The sequence below is a fragment of the Tamandua tetradactyla genome, chromosome 5 (genome assembly GCF_023851605.1).
Source record: "Tamandua tetradactyla isolate mTamTet1 chromosome 5, mTamTet1.pri, whole genome shotgun sequence".
Lineage (NCBI taxonomy): Eukaryota > Metazoa > Chordata > Mammalia > Pilosa > Myrmecophagidae > Tamandua > Tamandua tetradactyla.
In genome coordinates, this window is record NC_135331.1 from 157106295 (window position 1) to 157131598 (window position 25304).

General features: G+C 33.2%; 1 protein-coding gene across 5 annotated transcripts in view; it reads right to left on the minus strand.

The window, feature by feature from the left end:
* Positions 1–5470: 5470 nt before the first annotated feature.
* CCNC (cyclin C) overlaps positions 5471–25304 on the minus strand; it is a 30083-nt gene continuing 10249 nt past the window's right edge. For 3 of the 5 annotated variants that reach the window (XM_077162483.1, XM_077162481.1, XM_077162485.1), the window contains exons 5-12: positions 22890–22941; positions 17293–17348; positions 15922–15957; positions 15143–15234; positions 14450–14517; positions 11571–11650; positions 10056–10174; positions 5471–6725 (exon numbers count right to left, since the gene is read on the minus strand). In XM_077162483.1, the coding sequence (XP_077018598.1) occupies positions 6671–6725; positions 10056–10174; positions 11571–11650; positions 14450–14517; positions 15143–15234; positions 15922–15957; positions 17293–17348; positions 22890–22941 (558 nt within the window). In that variant the 3' untranslated portion in view covers positions 5471–6670. Of the gene's footprint in view, positions 6726–7261; positions 7357–10055; positions 10175–11570; positions 11651–14449; positions 14518–15142; positions 15235–15921; positions 15958–17292; positions 17349–22889; positions 22942–25304 lie in introns of all 5 variants that reach the window. The other 2 variants (XM_077162484.1, XM_077162482.1) reach the window with 1 other exon arrangement.

Here is a 25304-nt window from a genome sequence, read left to right on the forward strand (position 1 = left end):
TACGTCTTAAAAAATAAAACCATTACTAAGGCCTATGGTGTTATGTCTCATTTAAAAGGTAAAAGCATAACATATGGTTTAATGCGTTATTTACCAAGTGGCTGTTTATTTCAATCATGGGAGAATATCACTTTTACTTTGATAATATAAGAATAGATCAAAGGTCTTAGAAATGTAAGAGAAAAGCCAGACTACATATTTTTAAATACTATATATACACTACATCCTTTTCATATTGGCACAGAAAGATGTCATAGAAAAAGTGGCAACAGCAGACATTTCCCAGAGTTCTGAATTATTTGAAGTGACTCAAGTTTCCTTCATTCATGCTACCTTACCTAAGACTTAAGCTCTCAGGCAGGTCTCTTGAATTCAATGATAATCCACCCTTTTGCTAACGAGTATGTGTACGCCTTAGAAGTACTGGACAGAGGTATAATTAGAAGCTAATCTGTGAGAAATTTTGCATTAAAATAAATCAAACATTGCTTCTACCACTATCCAGAAGGAAATGTTTTCTTGATATGTAAAGACAGCAATTAATGGAAAATGTAATTTTGTCAATACCACTTTTAAGTGCTGCAAGTCTGTCCAGGGCCAAGAATAAGAAGGAAAAAGGAAACAAATCTGTTCTAGTTCACTAGCTGGTGGAATGCAATATACCAGAAATGGAATGGCTTTTAAAAGGGGAATCTAATGAGTTGCTAGTTTACAGTTTCTAAGGCTGAGAAAATGTCCCAATTAAAACAAGTCTGCAGAAATTTCCAATCAAAGGCATCCAGGGAAAGGTACCTTGATTCAAGTAGGCCGATGAAGTTCAGGGTTTCTTTTCTCTCTAAAATGGAAGGGCACATGGCAAACTTGGCATCATCTGCTAGCTTCCTCTCCTGGCTTCCTGTTTCATGAAGCTCCGCGGGAGGCATTTTCCTTCTTCTCCAAAGGTTGCTGGCTGTTGGACTCTGCTTCTCGTGGCTATGTCGTTCTGCTCTACTCTCTGAATCTCTCTCATTCTCCAAAATGTATCCTCTTTTATAGGACTCCAGAAATGAATCAAGACCCACCCAAATGGGTGAAGATATGCCTCCACCTAATCCAGCGTAACAACCACTCTTGATTAAATCACAACTCCAGGGAGATGATCTAATTACAGTTTCAAACATACAATGCTGAATAGGGATTAGAAGTGGCTGCCTTTACAAAATGGGATTAGGAGTAAAACATGGCTTTTCTAGGGTCCATACCTCATTTCAAACCAGCACAAAATGTTATAGGTTAAAAACTGCAAAATCTGACTTAAGTGCAGCAAATGGGGATAATAGTTTCTACCTCATAGTATTGTTTTGAAGATTAAATCAGATAATATGTCAAATATATAACACCATCCTATGATAATGATGACTATGGGAATCAGTACCATATAGTAACTGTTTAAAGGCAGCTGATATTTGGTGTTGCTGTTTGCATTAATTTAACATCAATGGGTAAAGAAAGCAGTGAAACTACCAACTAAGCATCTTCCTGAAAACAGAAAAATTAAGTGAAACTCTGAATACTGAACAATGAAATACCTAGCCCTTTGCCCTCATTTGGCTCCAAGAACTCTGACAGCCCAGTTCATACCACCCTAGATAGGAAGCCACAAGATCCCTCTACGGAGAAACTGACCTACCCCAAAGAAAAACCTTCAGAAAATGATGTTGGTGAGGGATGCCTAATGAAAAAGCCTCGTTGCTCCCTTACCCTACAATGAAGGCTACCAATGTACAGAAATCTTCCAATTAAAATTCTGTGTCTCTCAAATATGAAGGATCCTGAGACAATTAAGGCTAGATTCTAATTTGAAAGACTATAACCAAACTGAATAGAAAAATTTCAAAGGAACTATGTGAAGGAAGGGAACAAAGAAAATTTAAAAATAAAACAAAAAAGCTAACAATGTCTTTAGAATGATGAGCATGGAATTGCACTATCAAACAAGAACAAGATGCTACTTAAAAGAAAAAGGTACCTGCAGAGAGAAAGAAATGCAGGAAATTGAAAGTCGCAGAAATATAATTCAATAGAAGGATTACAAGGTAAAACTGAGTAATTCATAATGAAGATAGGAAAGAAAGAAAATAAAGGATTAAACCAGTAAGTTCAGCATTTGTTAAAAAGGACCTCTAAAAGGAGAACAGAGAAAGTAGAAGGAAGGAAAATATAAAAGAAATTATATAAGAAAATATAAGAGGAAGGAAGAACATGGATTTTCAAATTGGGAAGGCCAAGTACCCAGCACAAAGAATTAATAAAGCCCAACACCAAAATAGATCAGAGTGAAACTACAGAGTACTGTGAATAAAGACAAGATTTTAAAGTCTTCAAGGTTAAAAATTACAGCTCATATACAAAGAATTGAGAAGCAAAATGGCACTGGACTTTAAATAGCAACAGTGGAAACTAGAAGACAATGAAGCAAGGAAAATTCTGTATTTAGCACAATCATAATATGCAAATCTTAATTTATTTCCAATGCACCTTTTCTTAAGAAGCTACTAGAGGATATGCTCATCAAAACAAAGGCATAAATAAGCAAACAAAAAAAGCCAATGATTTCCCCATATTTTGGATATCATCAGCATAAGAGAAAGCAGGGCGAAATCTCAGTATGATCAGTCCTTCAATGACAGATCTATTCCTTGGCTTAGAAAGCAGATAGTCCAGACTAGTGGATGAAGGACTCTAGGAAGTGTCTCCCTGAGAATTAGTGATTTCAGGAATAAATGAAAAATGACATAAGTAATTCTGGGGATAAATTAATTAAAAATACAAAGTAAACCGAACAAAGAATAATCAGGACAATTACTACTTCCAGATAGACTTCAACCCAGTTCTACAAAAAAGGAAATGTAATCATGGTATACTACAGAATGCAGTATTATCAACATATAAAATTTATATTGAATTTAATAAAAAGTAAACAAATTAGGGGTGGGGGTATATGATCACAGTAGAAGTTCTAGTATAGGACCAAGTTGAGGGGTTTGAGGGGTTAGGAGGGAGATACGTGAGAAAGCAGAATCTTAAATCTTTGAGTAAAAGTTAGTAGACATTTACATTTAGAAAAATGGGTACATAAGCAGAGGAGGCAATATGGTAAAGTTTAAGATTTCTCAATAAAAATATTACAAAATAGTAATAATAAAAACAGCAAAGGCCCTGGAACTCAACTGCCTAAGTTTTAATAACTAGAATCTAATTCTACTTCTGTCATTTATTTGACCTGTTACTTGGGTAAGTTATCCTCTCTGTTCCTAAGTTCCCATCTCTAAAATGAAATTGTTCTAAAGGTTAATTGGCCTCATAGATGTAGAGTGCTTAGAACATACTTGGCACATTATATGTGCTCAACCCAGTGCATAATTATAAGCTTGTTACATGGACATATAAAACAGCAGAAAAATGACAGTTAAAACGGTTGCCTTTGGGGACCAGGAATAAGTAGGGAGAATAGGACAGGGGTCTGTTATTTCCTTATGATGCCTTATAACAGCACTGTCCAATACAACTGAAATGCACGCCACATATACACAATTTTAAATTTTCTTACATTTAAAAAGTATTAAAACATGGGAATGTATAATAATGAATTCTGTGGTGGACTATGTGATTAAATGTACAAATACAAAAAAAAAAATAAAAAGTTTTCATGAGCTAGAAAAAACATGACACTATTACAAGGAGTTAATAATAGAAGGGTATATGGGAAAAACTTACCTACTACAAACTATGGACTAAAGTTAACAGTAATATTTTAATATTCGTTCATTAACAGTAACAAATGGACCACGCCAACACTATGGGTCAACAATAGGAGAGGATAAGGGTTATAGGAGGATTGGGGTTTTACTTTTTATTCTTTTTTCTTATCTAGAGTAATGAAAATGCTCTAAAACTGATCATGGGAATGGAGCTCAACTATGTGATCATACTGTGGGCCATTAATTGTGTACTTCAGATGACTGGTATAGGGTGTAAATATATCTCAATAAAACTGTAAAAAAAGTAAAAAGAAGCAGGTGAAATTACTTTTAATAATATTTTATTTAATCCCATTTATCCAAAATATTGTCATTTAAAAAGTAAACAATATAAACATTGAGATATTTTACATTCTTTTGTTTTTCACTAAGTATTTGAAATCCAATGTGTATTCTTACATTTACAGCATGTCTCAACTCAAGACTAGCTACATTTCAGCTGTTCAATAGTACATGTAGCTAGTGGCTATCATACTGGACAGGGAAGTCTAATGATAATATTTGACTTTTAAAAACAATACATATTGGGTGGGCCACGGTGGCTCAGCAGGCAGGAATGCTTGCCTGCGATGCCAGAGGACCCAAGTTCGATTCCCGGTGCCTGCCCATGTTAAAAAAAAAAAAAGACACTACATATTGAGGGCTGCTAAATCACAGGAGACTAGAAATTATATGCCTCTTGATGGAAGACTATACCACCACCTTACAGTAGTTTAGGAAGAAAGACAGAATAAGAACCTGAACTTGATAAAAGCTTCCTGATTAAATTACAATTTACAGAAAATACAGAAAACAAGTACATTAAAATGACATCTCAATAATGCAATCAGCAAAAACCAGATGGTGGAAAATTATTATTAGACAAGTGAACCAATTTCTTGAAATACAAATGAGATGGTAGGATGCATGAATTTTAAAAGATTTAAAGGATTTAAAAGGATGTAACAGTGAATTGCAATGTGTAGCCCTTATTTAGATCCTAAAATTTAACATTTTTTAATAGTCATGAAAATTTGAACACATACTTGATATTAAGAAATTATTTTTTACTAATTATTTTGTAGGTAAAGTAATGCTTTTTATTATAGTCTAAAAAGAAGCATTATCCTTTAGAGATACATACTAAAATATTTATGGATGAAATGATGTCTGGTATTTGCTTCAAAATAAGATGCAAATTTGGGAAAGTAGGTAGAGGTTTAGATGAAATGAGACTGGCCATGAATTAATAATTTTTAAAACCGGGTGATCGGTACATGGAGGTTCATTATACTATTTTTTACTTTTGTACATGTCTCAAATTTTTAAAGAAAATAGGTATGTATAAAGGAAAAATTAGAGCTAAGTCAATGATTGTGCTATATAATCACTCTGCCTTTCCAACCCAAGTCAAACTTGAATTCCTTTAGGCCCCTTTCCTTATTTCTTATCCTTCCATAAGCCTAGAACTTTTGTCACTGGTACTGACCCTATACACAGTCTCCCACTCCAGCTCATATGATACTCTCCAAAAAGAAGCAAGATTCTAAAGTCTGTTTATAACGCATTTGAAATAACCCCTTTGACATACTATAACTATAGAAAGCTTTACTTTGATAACCTATCTAAAGGAAGGACTCAGAAAACAACATAAGACAGACTCAAAAAGATAAATTCAAGACACTAGTCAATATATATCTGGAGAACTTACTTTTATTCTTATAGTTTTATACTAGGAAGTCAACATTTAATTTAAAAATCCATTGCTCACAATTGATTTATAAAAAAAATTTTAATCCTTAAACCATTTATCAACATCCTATGACTCCAAATTTTATTTATCACTCTCCTTCAAGTCTGAAGAAAATGATTAATCACGTTGCACAGACAACACAGTCCCACTGACATAACATTTAGTCTGAAGTCCTACACTCATATCAGAATTAATAACAGCCAGTATCAAACTGGCCTGAAACCTGATTGTGTTCCTGGCTCAGGATATGTGTAATAAATTTGTAAATCCATACTAAAACACAAAAATAAACTAGGGTGTGTATATCTTATAAAAAACTTTTCACAGTAGAGTAAAATTAACATTAAAATTTTATCAAATTTCAACCACATTATGGTGTTTTATCCAATTAACTTTCAAAATGCCTGATTGCGAATCAATTGCAAAGTAGGATCTTTTTCTTTTTTGTTTGCCCAGCATTTCAAAATGGTTACAGAATTAATACAACTTTTCAAATGTCAAAAGTATGCTATACATATTGCACTTTTCTGTTAGACTGGGCTATATCTTCCACATGGCAAGATACCAAAACTACTGAATAAAATACACTTTTAAATCAATAGGTACTTGATTAAGTTCCCTGAAATTATCAACATCATTACCAAAATCTTCCAGGATTTTGTAAGATTTGATTCCTTAAACTATAGTTTTAAAGTTTAACTTAAGGAGGGAAAAAACCCTCATATATTTGACTTTCTATGTCCTTTTTTGGCCCTTCAGTGACCAAAGAGAATTTTAAACAAATTATGCTTCATGTTTCCTGGCTTAATTATAATAAAAAGCTATAATTTCTATTATCCAAATTAAAATTTAAAAAAATTATACTAATCAAAAAGCTATTAATTTTGAAACGTCTATGTATATATGTCTGTAGGTCCCCTTAGAACCTTTCCAAAGTTTTATAATCAAGAGATTTTAATCAATGTGTTAGAATCAATTTAAATAAAGAAAAAAATTATTTTGCAAAAATAAAATCACCTCCCAATATGCTTGACAGAAACAAGCTATTCATTTTCATTTGTGTTCCACTGAAGACATTACAGAAATCTGTCCAATGGTTTATTTCCAAGTGGTCCACTACGGAATTCTTCGGAATGTTTTAAGATTGGCTGTAGCTAGAGTTCTGACTTCCATTTGGACCCTGCTCTCCTTCACTGTTTAAGTGGGGAAGAAAGAGATTTTACACCAATTAAAAGATTCATTTTCAACAGCCTGATAAATCTATTAATTTTTAAGTTAGTTATTCTGTGATACAGAAAATTCTACAAAGCAAAGACATTTCTGATCGTAAAACAGAGATGTGAAAAAATTAAAATCCAGAAGACTAACATTTGGTTTTATGTTTTTATTTTTATGGAACTTCGTGCCTTCACATATAACAAGCATTCTGGAAGTTATGTCCATATACATTCAAAAAACTTAAATTAGGTATTGGGATTTCATTGTCATTACAGGTATCACTCAACATAGAGATTAGAGCTTCTTCTGAACAAATCTCCTATAAAATTAAATCCTATTCCTATTGACTAATTATAAAAATCATGAAGTTTTCTTGCAAAAAAACCGTTGTCCAAAAGCATAGTAAAATCATATGTAAATACAGCAAACCTTTATAAGTCAGAAAGAAATGCGATAATTTCCTGGAAAATGCTGAATATTTAAAATAAATATAACTAAAAACTGAAAATACCAGTAACTGTGGCAATAGGATTATTGCCTTATCCTGTCCATCATCATCTTGCAGCTTCAGGCCCTGCCACTAGTGGAGAATCATTCAGGGAATTTCTGCAAAACATGCATCCAAAGGTAGCTGTTTGAATGACTGCCTTAAACAGCTCCTTATATAAGCCAACTATTATTTTTTAAACTGTAACATTAATTTTATCAGCCACACCCTACAAATCTATCTTAATGCTATAAAACTTAGTTTTCTAGATAAATGATTAAGATGGGTAGCATTTCTTTACTTCAGTAGCTTGACCTCTACCCCCCAAGCCCCCAATCTATATTTGTTTCCTAATCAATGGCTTTTATTGAAACTTTAACAACTGGAGCCCAAAAACTTATATGATACTAAGGTCTTTTATAAGAATTATAACATGCTACTGAGTTGGCAGAGCAATATGGAAAAAAAAAACAGTACTACTGACTGTTTTAGATAATCAAGTCAGTAATCCATGTAATATTTGCATAGATGAAGGTTTTTAAAATCTTCCTATCATTTATCTGTATGCAATAGATTCAGTGTCCTATAATATGCCCCAAAGGTGGCTCTTAAAACAATCAGATCAAGTCACATTCTCAGGGAAATATAGCAGACAGACCCTTGACATTTCTGAGAGAAACTTGAGGAGAACTTTATAAATATATCACCTGTTCCTCTGTAAAATGCAGCAGAGTTTAACTAAAATTCGAACCAATGGTTTAACCTTTAATGAACCAATACATATGAAATTAAAGTCATTTATAATTATATTCAACTAAGCTGGCTCTTAGAATAGGCTATTTTTTAATTTTATCATCACTGTGTAACCTGAATTTGCCTGGACTCACTGAAGCTATGGTAATAAAGTTGAATAACAATTGATAATGTTGGAAGCTATACTGCACATGCAATGTATGGATGAAGATTATGAGGATAAGGCCAGGTTATAAAGCAACTGAGCTAAGCCTTTGGTAAAAGAAGTAGATGAACCAGGTAGTTGAAAAGATGAGGGAGAAAACAGATTTGTTTCTCAATTTACCTTAACGTACACATACTGAAAATGTTTCTAAATTCATATAAGTTATATTCAGCTTTTTCTAATTCTATTTTCCAAATCTTCACTTTTTTATTAAAGTGATTGTTAAAGAATCTCTCTCAGTGCCCATTCATACCCTGCTATTAATTTAACCATCACTCAGCCATGTCCATGAAATCTTTACCATTACTAGAAAGGAAACCTCTTGAAACCATTCACTACATTCTTCCATGAACTTACTGAGTGGAATTTTATGTCTGAAGATTTCTTAATGTTTACTTACGTGAAAAGCAATACCAAACTTATTAATGTTGGTCAAGATCAAAGTCAGGATATTGATCCATTGTGTTTATCATGTTGAATGGATGTGGGACATATACTACATAATTGAACCTTGACAACTTGGCTGGTTTTTCTTAGTGTTTAATACTCTCTTCTCGAATGAGCTTCTACAGTTATAAAATTATCATCTCCATAGCAGTGTGACCAGCTGATACTACCTCTGCTATGCTTTGCAGCACGCATAGAATATCTTCTAATTCTTGAACCAATTTTTAGGGGTTCATTGGGCTTTGCAACTTGTTACTTCATGAAAATGTGTACAAGTTCCTGGATCTTTTTTGACAAACATCACATAGTTCCAGGGCATATTCTCACAATACAGGCTACCTACCTCTTTAACTTCTAGAATTTTTATCTTCTCGCTATTGGGCAATTTTTGCAATGGCTACTGTATTCATTTTAAGATTGAGGAATTTACTTTTTCTCTGAGTATGACACTGGGTTCTATTAAAGATACAAACAACTGTGATTTTAATACTCCCCTCCAAAATTTATCCTAAACAGTTTTCTGGCTACAAACTGTTAATATTCTTTACCTCTTCTCTCCACTTTCTCTATGAGCATTAGTAGCTGATTTTGTGGGAGAGGGGAACATCATTTTTTACAATGAAATAATATTCTTATTGCTGCACCAGAGCTTTTGCATAACCCAGGCTGAGTAGAAAACAACAAAATTACATTGAGATTTAATTGCCAGGCACATCTTACTAGTGTGACTAGGCTCACTCATTAACTAAATCAGTGAGTTCTAAATCATGACTGCACTTCAGAATCTCCTGAGGAACTTTTAGAACTACTAATGCCTGGGTTTTTCATTCCATCAGTTAAACCCATTTCTTAAAGTAAGGCCCAGTCATGTGCAGGTATTAAAAGATTCCCATCCCAAATGACCAAATGTACAGTTAGGGTGAGAACCCTGAACTAAGTTAAGTGTGAACAGATAATAATAATAATAACCATGAAGCTTAGGGTCACTCAAAAGCCAAAGTTCTTTGTTTAGCTTTAAAATATCAAATAAGTCATCTAAAAATTTTGAAAGCTGCTACTGAAGTGTATTAAAACAGGATAATAGCCAGTAGTGGGGGGGGGGGGGGAATGATAGCATCAAAATAACATGGGACTGTTATAGAATTCATTACTGAATTTTAAATAAACTTCCCTAATTCTGTTCCATCTAAATTTCAATGCATTATATGGTCATATGTTGAGGGATACCTGTAATAGACCTGTCATTTCACTAGGAAAATCTACTAAATAGATGAGATTATTGTGTTTTAGTAGGAAATAAATTAATTATGAACCATGAAATTTTGGGAAAAAAATTTAAGAAAAAGATAACAAAACATAATATAAGAAAGACTATAATACAATATGCAACAATAATTAAAGTCTACAAAGTACCTGTTTGGAGGTGGTTTTGGTTTTGGCATCTTACTAAGAATAGTTGCCATCTCTTTTCTCTCATCAAAATTCTTCCACTGCTCATACAGTTTTAAAATAACCCTGATTATTTCCAAAATCTAGAAGAAAACATTTGAAATGTTCTCAGTGACAATTAACAATCAACATTTAATATATAAAGAACATAACAAATACTAGGCATTCCTAAAAAACAATGAAAAGATAGAAACTCTGTAAGTCATCAAGTTATATTAGACAATTCTAATAAATTTGAAAGTGGTATTTTTCACTATACCCCTATTTAGGCTTTTCTGCCCAGCCTCTCATCTTTCAATATGTATGCCCTGTCCATCCTTTTCCATTTGTGCAAATGGTTTCCTTCTATCTGAAGATATCTTATCAAACAAAATCACTATAAATAGAAAGTCATTATGACCATCCTCCTGAATTCCAAAGACACTAGTGAAGTGCTAGGAATATCGGTTTTACTCATGAAGGAGAATGCCACTACAGAGTATACTTCTCTAGTATCAATTGTTTTAATTTACTGGAAGAGAAGTGACACAAGATGTTGTTTTGAATCTCTGTTAACTACTCTTCATAAAAATTAAGGCACTCAAAAACTGGCAGCTACAAATTTGACATAATTTCCCAATTAGCCCTCTCTTCCCTAGCTGGGTAGATCTAACCCTGGATTTAGTTGTAATGCTTTAAACATTTTGGCAGAAATGGTAGAAAAATGGGCGAAAACCATTTTGCCAGGAGACAGGCTATGTTACAGAAGTTCACAGTTATTCAGTGGTCACTGGGTAGGTACAGGTTTGCAACCAATCCAACCAAACATTTACTGTCCTGTTTAAACCCTAGCCCAGAATAGAAACAATCAACATCAATTCTTCTTGTCAAACACATTTCTTAATCTTTTAAAATTAACAATCTTTTTAGCCTGATGGACATAAAAAGATTTTAGGCTGAAGATAAGTAAATATGACATCATTTTTTAAATGTGTAGGTCTATATTCAACTGAGGAGATTTTTTAAAATGCACTTTTATTAGATATATTCACACATTATTCAACCCATCCAAAGTAAACCATCAATAGTTCCCAGTATCATCACACAGTTGTGCAATTATCACCACAATTTTAGAACATTTTCATTACTTCAAATAGTAACAGTAATAAGATAAAATAAAAGATAAAAAATAAAATAAAATTTAAAAATACTCCCATCCCCTTCTATTGTGACTCCTACTATTGGTGTGGTATATTTGTTACTGCTGATGAAAAAATATTAAGATATTTCTATTAATTATAGTCCATAATTTGCAATAGGTACATTTTCTCCCAAATAACCCTCTATTTTTAAGTCCTTGCCATAGTGTTGTACATTTGTTCAAGTTCATAAAATAACCGTTAATATTTGCACTGATGATCATAATCATAATTTACCATAAGATTCACTATGTTATACATTCCCATGTTTTCACACAACTAAAGGAATTTTTAAAAATACCTTCTCCATATCCACAGAAAGCTCAGCAAACCACTGTCTGGCATCTTTCTGCTGTACAACACAGGCTACATGTAGGCAAGCTGGAAAGAAAATGAGAGGCAACTGCCTACGATTAACTGAAAACATGGAATATACAGACTTAGAACTAAAGATAAGATTTTCACTTACAATTATCATGTATATTTTCCAATATTCTTTTATAAAATTATATTGCTTCATATAATAGTTGCCACTGTCTCATTATTTAATCTGATGTAAGTAGAAAAAAATTACTAAACTACATTAGTCTTGACTGTTCCTGCTCCTCACTGTATGCCATTCATGGTATAGTTGCCTTAAGAGTCAAAAGCATATTAGAGAAGAAAAAGTACAGGGAGATTACAGCAGTGGAGTCATCTCTGAACAGCAATGGAAAGTAGTGGTCAAATTGCATCCAGAAATGAATGTGACAAAACAGACAGCCAATCAATACACGGATAAGTTTCAATAATACTTATGTTTAGGTATTTCAATTAAAAGAAGTGTTGCCTCTGCTTTTTTTCTTTTATTAGTATATAATCAAGTTATGTGAAGTGCACACTGGTATAGAATTCAGTATTGTAATCAAATAAAAGTTAGAAAAAATATAATGCATTTTATAGTGACAGTGAATGAACAAAGACAGTAACAGAACCCAAAGACAACCATTTCCTTCACAGTTTTGCCTAAAGCAACTGCTACTGAGCAGCCTCGTTATCCTGATCCTACCCCAGCTGATAAAGAGTTATATTCTCTAGTCCAGTGACTCTTATGATTTTGCTAAGATGACATTCTAAGCAAACAGTGACTAAAATGTGAACCAACACACTGGTTGCCCCAGTCAAACAAAGCTATAGAGTAAGGCTTGGGTCCAGGAGGGATTGAGAAGCCACAGGACTGAAATTACATAAAATGTGGGAAATGCTCTGACAGGGGAATAAATAGGATAAATTAGAGACAGAATAGGCATCCTAAATCCAGATTGGGGTGATATTGTGTGTGTGTGTGTAGGGGGGGTATCTGAGATGTGGTATCTGAGCCAAGCCATAAGAAAAAATGAGAAAGTTAAGAGTGGGGCTATAGGAAGAGATAATAGTATGTAAGTGGTATAAAAAGCTGTGAATCTTATCAAGAAATTGGGAGGAGTATTTAAAGATTTTAACTGGGAGACAATTCTGCATTTTTAAAAGCTCAGTCTAGCTCAGGGTTTCTCAACCTTGGTACTACTAACATTTTGGGCTGGACAACTTCTTTTCGTGGGAGACTCTCTTGTGCTCTGTAGGATGTTAAACAGCATCCCTGGCCTCTACCCACTAGATGCTAATAGCACTGCCTGCCCCCTGCCTCCAGTTGTAACAACCCAAAAAATCTCCAGATATTGCCAAATGTCCGCTAGGAGGGCAAAATTATTCCCTGCTGAGAACTACTAGCCTAGCTTAACATGTGAAGGAGAGATTCACTCTAAGAACAAGGATGCTGGAGTCTCCGATGTGCCACTCCTGCCGTGGTAATCAGGATAGAAATGAGGTGATGGCTATAATACCACAAAAGAGATAGATATATAAGACATTTGAGAGGAAGGTATGATAGGTATTGGTAACCAACCAGATGTAGATGTTGAGGGAGATGAAAGGGCTTAACTACCAGGTTTCCAACTAAGGTAATTGACTAGTGCTATTCACCAAGCTTGCAAAAACATTAAAAAGAGAATATTTGGGGTGTGTGTGGGGGAAGTAATGGGCTCAGTCCTAACCATATGAGTATGAGGTACTGATGAGATATCAAGTGGAGTTATCTAAAAGGCAGATGGATATAAAGAACTGGAGCTGAGAAGCAAGATTTTGGTTATATGAAGGAATTTAAATGTTTCGGCACATAAGAGAAAGTAGAAGCCCTAGGCCTCCATAAGACTACCCAGAGAAACAGAGGCAACAGGGATGGCAAAGTTATGGCACATATCCTGCTATTCTCTTCCTACTCACAAAGATCCCAGCGTTCCTTCCCAGACGCTGCCTCAGAATCCTTCCAAATATAGGGCCTATAAGAAACTACAGTTTAAGTAAAACATATGTGCCATCCCTGATGTTAGAAGGCTGAGGAATAACATTAAAGGAAAAAATCAACAGACAAAAAAAGAAAGAAACCAATGAAATTAAGTAAAAGAATGGGGGGAGGGGAGGAATCAAGATAATGGAGTGACAGAAATCAATAGAAGAAAGGGAACAGAAACTAGTAAGTGCCTAATATATACCAGGCATTATTTGGTACTTTTTAAGACATCTGATTTAATTCTTACAACAACTCTATACAGAATTATTAGTATTCCTCATTTTACAATTAAGGAAACAAACTCAGAAAGGTTAGATAACTTTGCTACAATTATAAAGGAGCAAAGTTTAAATCTAGGTCTATCTATTCAAATTCATCACAGCACTGCCTTCCACAAATAGTAGAACTGTGGATAACTTCTCCCTCATCAAATCATCAAGGCTCCCTTACTCAATCTCTGGGGATTTAACCTGGGCTCAGGAAAAAAAAAAAAGCTAGGCCCAGTTATTTTATGTAAGTTACAATGAACATTAGCAGGTTAATTCTGAACTTTTACCTTTAAACAGAGATGCTCCATTCAGACACGGATTAAAATTAAATGAATTTTTAAAAAACTTACCAAAAAAGTGGGGGTGGGGGACAATAATCCTGATTTGTGATAGTTGCGGTTCATATTATTGAAAGTTCACATGCAAGGATTAGGCTATTATTTCATGGAACATAAAAACATACAATAGGGTGAAATTTATTTTAGGATGACCTAAATAGGTTTATAACAACTTAATTAATAAAGGTATACCATATTTACATACCTAAAGCTATCATGAAAGGAGGATACAGTAGGCAAAGATCCGTTCTGTAGGTATCATTCACTATCCTCCTACAGAAATGTAAATAATACTATTGAAAGAAGAACTACCTCATATGATTGTTCATTTCTCCCCAGAGAGCACCAGATTGCCCTGCTTTATATTACTGAAGTACATATATAAAAGGTAAAAATATCAAGGTAAAAAGATGGATACATGAATATGATAATGAGTAAGCATATTTTAATGAACAAATTATAGCCAAATACATTTTAAACACATTTTAAAACCTCACAAAAAATTATTATACAAAATTAACACATTTTTCTAATTTTTCAAAAACTGGAAAGAAAGTAGATAGAAAACCAGAAATTACACAATAAATCTATATGTATGCTGAATACCAACAAAAAGTATTCTGATTATTTTAAATATAATTTGTCTTAATTTCCATGTAAACAAATCTAAAAATTAAACTTTAATGGAACATTTATCCAACAGACAATTTAAGATCTTTATCATTTTAGCATTTACACCACTTAAATGTTATTAAAATTTCAACAAGCAGATATTTTGCTCAGCATAAAATATCTTGGGGCACTAGTTTAATGTCTTTAAAAACAAAGCTTCATATTTAGTTGTCAACCTTTCTATCTAAAAACATGTTACACTATTAATAACTTCTGTTCTAATTACCATGCAAGGGGAAGCAACATGTCTTCTTGGCCCATGTCCTGCACATACTGGAGCAAAGGTCTATAAGGATGATACACTATCAAGCAACAATCCTAGAAACAGTTTAAAAAATGTGTATGTATAAAAACAGATTTATTACAACACAAAAAATGATATCATTAACCCAACTGATTTGTAATTGTATATTTCAAAATTAATTTTTTCTAACTCATGCTTGCTTCCTTTTAATCTAAGCAAGCAGTAGGACAACCCTAAACTCTACTATAATAGTGAAGGCAGTGCTCTCTCTGGAATATACCTTGGTAAATCGGTTGGCAGTCAGTCAGCATCCATTCCCTTAGAGACTCAAAGTGTCACATCTGCAACACACTGAAACCTCTTATTAGCCTACAAATCCGTAATTCCCAAATGGAGGAGCAGAATTCTGCCAAAGACATAATCTATCTTTAAATCACACCGCACACATATACAAATTGTGCAAATAATTTACAGTGGTTTAATGTCCTGACTGTTTTCCTTTTAATCCTTTTATTTATAGTTACTTACTATAGAACAGAAAAGTTTCCCCATTTTAAGTAGGATACCTGAATTATTTTACAGGCTTCAGTGAGGACAAAGGTGATGATACTACTGGGCTACTATTATTTGACCACCATGTATCATTTGAATGGTTTTAAAACAAACCTCCCTACAAATCATTTCTTTAAATAAAGATTTTCTGACATTATTATTTGAGAACAAATTTTACTCTATTAATCACAGAAAAGAAGCATACTTACCATTAGCTCTAAAAGATAGAATTCACATTCTAATATCTATTAGAAAAAAAGAGATCATCAATCAAATGTCAACACAAACCCCTATTAGATGAATCTGCTTAGTCTAACATTTAAATACATTGCAGTAATTTGCCACAAATTTTTACTATGACTTAAAAAAACAATAAAATTATAATAAACACAAGCAATAAAAATTTACTATTATATAATACATGCAATTATGATTATAAAGCATTCTACTCTCAATAAGGAAAAGCCAGCCTCTTATAAGTGTTCTTATTACTTATTATTTATTTATTTATTTTTGGTACATGGTCCGGGAATCGAACCTGGATCTCCCGCATGAAAAGCGAGCATTCTACCACTGAACCACCCGTGCACCCTCTTATTAATTTTTATTTAAAATATCCTGAATAAACTTCAAATTTCTAATACACTCTTTACCCTGTGAATAAAAAATTCATGATCTCTACTTAAATGTAATTCTTGATATATTATGAATCAGTAAATGGAAGGAAAACTGAAAATTTAACTTGAAAAATATAATTTAAATAGAGTAAGTTGCTTGCAAGGTAGAACAAAGGCATGCCTATTAAAAACGTCAATTCAAATCTATCTCATAAAACAATTTTTAAAAAATGGTTTTCACATTGTTCCATTATAATAGTTCTCAACTCTGGCAACACATTAGTGTCACCTTGGAACTTTCAGAAAATATCAGTGCCTGGGCCCCAACCAAAAAAACCCTGATTTAATTAGACTGAAGAGACTTTGAAATCAGAATTACCAAAAAGCTGCCAAGGTGATTTAATGGGCAGCTAGGGTTGATAACCACTGTTAAGAACTATTTTTTTTTAATGGTAGAAGAAATTTAGCTTTAACTTAGAGCTATCGTCTATGTGCTTGAAGAATGTGAAACTACAAGTTCTGTGAGACTATTCAGTTTATTCTAACATAAAACTAGAATGGAAAAGTATGGAATTGTAACCATACCAAACTCCGAAATCTGTTCTACAACTAATTGTTGTGTTGTGCTTTTGAAATTTATTGATTTTTTGTATATATGTTATTTTTCATAGAAAAGAAAAAAGTCAATTATGATGATAAAAAAAATTTATTCCTTCTGGCCTCTAATGTTCTGGAGCAGCTAGAAGGAAAAATCTGAGATAATGGTATGGTAGCCCATGACAAACTCTGGGATCTGTCCTGTAAGTACTTGTTGAAGACTGCTTTGAAAACTATTGCTTTTCCCTTTCTTTGCTTTATATATATATATGTTATATTATATAATAAAACAAGTTAAAAAACATTAGAATGGAGCGAACTTATGATAGCAATGACAGGAAGTTTTATTTTATACCGTATACTTACATGGTTCATCCTATAAGGAAATTCCTTTGGAAAGGCATATGAAAATCTAGTTTTTACTGCAGGAAACAAAAAGAACTTAAACTGAGAAAACAGGCAAGTGAATAAAAGCAAAAAGCCTTTAACACACTGTAGAAAATTAGAATAAGGGCTAAATCATTTCAACAGGAGCTCCTGAAAGTATTAGGGAGCCAGTTTCTTGTTTTTATTTTTCAGGGAAGGGGTAGGGAAGACTGGGTAGCAGGAAACTCTAGGCTACCAAATATATTATCACTAGAGAGCTTCAATTTTATATTTTATATATTAAGAAAGGGTTTGATGCTTAAAAATAAATAAATTAATTAATTAAATAAACTAAAAAACAAATTTCTGCTTTTCGTATTCCTGAAAACCCTAAAGTAAACCCAGGGCTCTATCTAAGACTCCATAAAATTTTTAGTTATTAAGTTTATTTTTCAGAAACTTAAAACCTCCAGATTGTTTCTATGCGAGATAAACCCTGAATCTCAGAGGTACAAGTTCCTCCAAGAATGAAGAACTTAGAATGGTGATTGCCCAAATATTCCAGAAGATTAACAGAATGATCAAATGAGAGGGAAGAGCTGTAACAGAGAAGTTAGGACTTAACAAAGGATTATAACAAAGGATTACTATTTATAATAATCATCATCATATAGGTATTTCTTTTTAGTTTCCATATATTAGAACATCCAGCAGGAAATACCTGAAATTGTGGAACTGTAACCCATACTATACTCTGAAATTTGCTCTATAACTGCTTGTTAAACTATACTTTGAAATTTATCACTTTTCTAATATATATGTTATATTTCACTAAAAAAATGTTTTAAAAAAAATCACCAGTTTTTATCATCTCTAAAATCTTTCTTGCTCTAGAATGTTATTGTTCTATTCTCCAATGATTTAGCTAGGAAAGCATATAGGTTTTTGTAAACAGTTTAAAAATATATTATTGGAAGGATAATACATCAAAAAATGTTAATAGAGGTTATCTCTGAGATTTAAGGATGATTTTTCCTACTAATCTATACTTTCTAAACTTTACAATGAATAGGTATTCATTTAATGAAAGACATATTTTAATAAAAGCATGTATATGCAAAAGTTTCTAGAACTTTTCTCTCTCTCGTTTCTCTCTTATATTTAAACACACACACTCTCACTCACTCACTCATTCAGAGTTACAACTACTCTTGGTCACTAAGAAAGTAAAAATGAAAAAAAAAAGTAACATCTCCTATCTCCTCAAAAATGTATACATATATATTTAAGTACTAGTTGAGAAAACTGTATTCAAGGCATTTAATTCAATCAAATGAATATCTGTAAGTTCTAGAGAATCTATAACTTGAGCCCTTCCTTTTGTACAATATCTAGGTGACATCACTGAGGTTAAAAGGAATTTTCGAAAAGATTTGTTTTGTAAATTGAGTATCCTAAGTATCTTAACAGTAAATTTAGATAGGTAACATCTCCTAAGATTTGAAACCTAGAACCACTTAAAACTGGGCATTAGGAAATTTATATTTATACTTAATCTTTCCTTCCTTCTATCCTGTAGTTAATTAATTTTCCAAAGATTCCTATTAAGGTTTCTGAGTTTTACTAATCCTTTTGATGTAAACATGTAATAAGTAAAACAGGTACTTAAAAACATTTCACTATATTGGTTAATGCTAACCAATCAACAAGGTAAAATTATTATTCTTGTACTTAAAACGAATCTACATCCCTAACCCCTGGATTTTTACTAACTTACTGAGACTAGATTTACCTGATGCTGTCAGCTTCTCCCCTTCTCCACCCTACAACTGCTCTGCAATCTGATTTTCCATTTTCTAATCCTTTTCCTCTGACTAGGAGGAAAATTCATCCCCCCCACTCCACAGCTACACTTAATACTTATGCATTTGATTCCATCTACTCAATTAATAATTCCCACTATTTTTTTCAGCTTTTCTTTCCTTCTCCAGTAAATCTGTCCCATCACTAATATGTTCAAATTAAAAAAAATGAAATGAACCTTAACCTAATTCTGTTTTTTAAAAAAGACTTTATTTTTAGGACCATTTCATATTCTAAGTAGATAGAAGTTTCCATATAACACATCCCTACCCAGTTTCTTCTACTGTTAACATCTTTCATTAGTGTGGTACATTGGTTACAATTAATAAACCAACACTGATAAATTATTATTAACTAAAATCCATAGTTTACTCACTTTTTTTAGTTTTACCTAACGTCTCTTTTCTGCCAGCATATTACATTACTTTTAGTTGCTACGTCTTGTTAGTTAGTTGCTACGTCTCGTTAGGCTACTCTTAGTTGTGACAATGTTTCAGACTTTCCTTGGTTTTGATGACCCCGACAGTTTTTAAGAGTGCTGGACAGGTATATTGTAGGCTGTCTCTCTATTGGAACATATCTGATGTTTTTTCCTATGATCAGACCGCGGTTACAGATTTTGGGGGAGGAAGATCACAGAGGTAAAGTGTCATTTTCATGACATGATATCAAGTATATTATTAATATGATTTATGACTACTGATGTTGACTGATCTTGATCACTTGTCTGAAGTAGTGTTTGTATACTTCTCTACTCTAAAGTTAATATTTTCCCTCCCTTTCTATACGCACATTTTGGAAAGAAGTCACTAGATGCAGCCCACATCTAAGGAGTGAAAATTTATGCTCCCTCTACTTCAGGGCAGAGTGTCTACATAAATTATTTGGAACTCTTCTGCAGGGAGAGTTGTCTGTTCTCTCACATTTATTTAATTATTTATTTACATCAATATGGATTCAAGATATTTAGTTTGTATTCTGGGTTACAACTCAATACTAGTTTATTTTACTGCTCAAATTGTTTTAGCATTGATCGCTGGGAACTTGCTCCTGTGGCCCATTAATAAATCCCATCAAAGCGGGCTTTTTTTTTTTTTTTCTTTTTTCCCCAGTACTTCTTTACTTCTGATACTACAAGATGTTCCAGGCTCATCTTGTATGATATCAGAAACCATGATCTGGGCACTAAATGTGCTCATTATTACTAGGATGTCACTGCTTGTAGCTGACAGAGCAAAGAATATATGTGTCAAATGTCCTTTATACAAACACATACCTATAAATATTTTAGGTAATTATCTCTATTGATATTAAGCTGCAAATGAGTTAATATTGATCTCCAATTCCAGACCATTACTATGTGGATCACATTCTAGGCTCCTTCCCTTGCTTATCTGTAAATCCCACCACCCCACTTACTTGTTTAATTCCAGTATACATGTATGACAGTAAAAGAATTGTTATCACATACCTCCGTGGGAAGTAAACTTTATCAAGGATATCAGTAAAAGAACTGTTATCACATACCTCTGTGGGAAGCAAACTTCATCAAGGATATATATAATGCTTACGTGCAGTTCTTTCTGTCTTTAGTTTTATAAACTCTATTTCCAAAGTTACTCAGGTCAGCACCTTTCACCTACTTTCCTCAATGAGGTTATTTCAAATCAGCTTCTTTTCTCAGCAGCTATTCATGTCTTAATTCCTTGCAATCTGGCTTCTACCCCTACCCCCATGTGTCTAATGACATTATTTTCTCTCAAAGATCACTAATCCAAGGTCTTTTTTTGTTGTTCTCATCTTCTTCATTGCAACACAAAACAGCGCAATGCTATCACTTTTTAAAAATTTATTAAATCCAAAATTTCTATCATTGGGCTCACATTTTTACAAGGATGTTCTACTGTTATATTTACACTTGGAATGTCCAAAATTAAATTCTTTCCAAGATCCATTTATTCTCCTTTCCCAGTATCACCTCAATTTCCCTCAAAAACTGTTTTCGACACCCCTAAGAGAGCTTTCTCTTCCCAGGACTTGCTGACACTACTGTTCAAATCTGATCTGCCTGTTCTCCTCACTGGCTGCCAGTATATTAGTTTAAGCCTTCATTAATGCTCACCTGGCTAACTTCAGCAACGCCAAAATTTATCTCCTTCTACTCACACTGTTCTCCAATCATTCTTACATAACTCTACCAGACTTATCTTCCTAATGCACAATTCTGGTATCACCTTCACATTTAAAAACTGTTTTCGAAGGTTAAAACATTGACAAGAGAACAAACAGCAGATAGCTTTAGCTAGCACTGAAAGCCCTCTATTATTTGATCTTAGCCAGGCAAGAATTCTTTTCCACTATTTCTTCACTCACCATTCACTTGTTGCAATTCATTTACATTTCTATGTGACTCAACTTGTCACACAGAATGCATTGGAACTAAAATTTGAAACCCAGGTGGTTCGGGCCTATATAATATACTATAAAATTTATCTAATGAATATAATAGTTTACTGTAAAACTTTCCTATTACTGATAACCAAACACTCTTATTAACGTATTTTTGCTATGAAAAATATCAATGAACAAACTTTGGTAAGGTATCTTACTTTTAAAAATAAATACCTTCAAGATATCTGGAAAGCAGAGACTTAGGAAAATAAGGCACTTTACTTGTAATCTACCCAGAGATAAGTACCACTAATGTCCTGGTAAATTTCCTTCCAATCATTTCACAATTTTTAATAATTGGAATCTCTAAAGGGCAATTCAGTACTTCATTAATGTCATGTATGCTGGGTATACTAAATTCTATAGTACAACTGATTACTAATCTACTATCCTTAATAGATCAAGATATTATTAGAGCAGTTAATTGCATGCAATGAATTAGATAATTACATTGTCTCAGAAAGGAGAATGATCCAAAAATATGAAGATTAGTCAGTTTGGCTCACAAACTTAAAAACACAAAAAGCATTCCCTGCTGCTCTTAGGTAGATCACAGAAATTAAAAAAAAAAAAAAAAAAAAGACAGTCTGAACTATCTTTAGTTAAGTGATGCCTTTTTTGCTTGACCTATGAAGATGGAGCACAGCATGTTAATATTTTGTGTACAGTACAGATGACAATGTTATCTCCTTTCATGTCATGACTCACAGGCAGTAAGCCCCCAACTTTTAAAAATAAAGACATAAAGCAACTTGCTCAAGATTATGCAGCTGCTTAGATTCAGAACAGGGGCTAAAATTCAACTCTGACTAGAGTCAGCATTTTTATCTGTGCCATGTTTTTCAATATGGGGGGAAATACACATAATTCCCTAGTAAAGAGGTACATTATACAGTTGCTAAAGAAATGCTTAACTTCACCCACAAGAATGATATAATGGTTAGTCATCAGAAAGTGATAAAATACAACAAACTTAGGAGATGATCTCTATGCTTATTGGAAAATTAAGAGCCACTGTATTAATTCTCTGGATTTATGATTACTATCCATTTTTAATACTAAAAGTAGTATCTTAGAGGTAATAATGTTTAGTGGTTAAAACAAAAACCATCCACATTTTAACTTCATTTTTAGCAAAACACACTAACCATAAATGTGTCCTGGGATATTTAAAATAAATGCAACTAAACTCTCATAGGATTTATAATCTGAAAAACATCTATGTCCAATAGAGCTTTCTTGAGAATTACCTCCTTAGAGCAGGATATACATTTTGCACTTACATACAGAAGTAGCAGCAGAAATCAATCTTGTATTTGAAACTACTCCAAATTCCTAGAGAAGGAAAAATGGATGAGATCATGTACATAATATTAACCAAATGAACACAAGGGTATCTAAGATCTATTCAAAATAAAGTACTTCCTATGTTCCCACCACATTTAAACTCTGCTCATCTTCCTGAGTTCTCAAGTGCTTAAATAAATCTCTAAATGTATTATCATTCCTTAAAATTACAACTTAAGACAAATTTTAATGAAGTTTTTTAGATTTTACATGTAATTGCAAGAATAAACATCAAGTATGCTTCCTTTTCGACTGAACCTGGGCTAAGAAACAAGTAAAATAAAACAGCTGAATATCTGGAAAAGATAAACGTTAACAAAACCATAGAAAGACCATCCAAGCAATTAGTATACTTTTCAGAACATGGAGACAAGTATGATACAGTGTAAGCCTCCAATGTCAGTTCCCACTTCTCCTTTTAACTTAATATACCATACTATAAAAAATAATTAACATTTATCAGTTGACCCACCTTCCATATATTGTCTCATTTAATTTCATATTAACCTTATAAGATTCCAAAAGTCTTCACTTAATTTTAAAACAGAGGAATCAAGATTAGTTCCTTATCAACAAAAGAAACTATATATCTAGTCTAGTCAACTACCTTTAACCTACATCTTTTTTATTTTTTTTTAGATTACACCATCTCAATCTTTATTGTCTATCTTTCTTTGTGGTTTCATTTATGCCCCAGTCCTCCTCCCTCTATCATTCTCATATGCAGCTTCATCCAGTGTTTTAACATAACTGTATTACAGTTAGGTAATATTGTGCTGTCCATTTCTGAGTTTTTATATTCAGTCCTGTTGCACAATCTGTATCCCTTCAGCTCCAATTACCCAATATCTTACCCTATTTCTATCTCCTGATGGTCTGTTACCAAGGAAATATTCCAAGTTTATTCACTAATGTCAGTTCATATCAGTGAGACCATACAGTATTTGTCCTTTTGTTTCTGGCTAATCACACTCAGCATAAAGTCCTTAAGGTCCATTCATGTTGTTACATACTTCATAACTTTATTCTGTCTTACAGCTGCATAATATTCCATCTTATGTAAATGTCACAGTTTGTTTAGCCAACTGTCTGTTGATGGACATTTTGGCTGTTTCCATCTCTTGGTAATTGTTAATAATGCTGCTATAAACATTGGTGTGTAAATGTCCACTTGTGTCCTTGGCCTCGTGTCCTTTGAGTAGAGACAGCATATAGATGGGTCCTGTTTTTTAATCCATTCTGCCAGACTATGTCTTTTGATTGGAGAGTTTAATCCATTAACATTCAGTGTTATTACTGCATGGGTAGTGCTTTCTTCTACTATTTTGCCTTCTAGATTTTATATGTCATATCTAATTTTCCTTCTTTTTACCTTTACTCATAGTCTTCCTTTCTACACTCTTCTCCACACCTCTCTCTTCTGTCTTCGTATCTGTCTCTAGTGTTCCCTTTAGTATTTCTTGCAGAGCTGGTCTCTTGGTCACAAATTCTCTCAGTGATTTTTGGTCTGAAAATGTTTTAATTTCTCCCTCATTTTTGAAGGACAATTTTGCTGGATATAGAATTCTTGGTTGGCAGTTTTTCTCTTTTAATAATTTAAATATATTATCCCACTGTCTTCTCACCTCCCTGGTTCCTGCTGAGAGATTTGCACATAGTCTTATTGGGCTTCCCTTGTATGTGATGGCTTGCTTTTCTCTTGCTGCTTTCAAGATGCTCTCTTTCTCTTTGATCTCTGACATTCTGATTATTAAATGTCTTGGAGTATGTCTATTTGGATCTATTCTCTTTGGGGTACGCTGCACTTCTTGGATCTGTAATTTTAAGTCTTTCATAAGAGTTGGGAAATTTTCAGTGATAATTTCCTCCATTAGTTTTTCTCCTCCTTTTCCCTTCTCTTCTCCTTCTGGGACACCCACAACATGTATATTCGTGCGCTTCATATTGTCTTTCAATTCCCTGAGTCCCTGCTCATATTTTTCCATTTTTTTCCCTATAGTTTCTGTTTCTTGTCGGATTTCAGATGTTCCATCCTCCAGTTCAGAAATCCTATGTTCTGTCTCTCGAAATCTACCATTGTAGGTTTCCATTGTTTTTTTCATCTCTTCTACTGTGTCTTTCATTCCCATAAGTTCTGTGATTTGTTTTTTCAGACTTTCAGTTTCTTCTTTTTGTTCTTTCCTTGCCTTCCTTATATCCTCCCTCAATTCACTGATTTGTTTTTTATGAGGTTTTCCATGCCTGTTCGTATATTCTGAATTAATTGCTTCAGCTCCTGTATGTCATTTGAATTGTTGGTTTGTTCCTCTGGGCCATATCTTCAATTTTCTAGTGTGATTTGTTATTTTTTG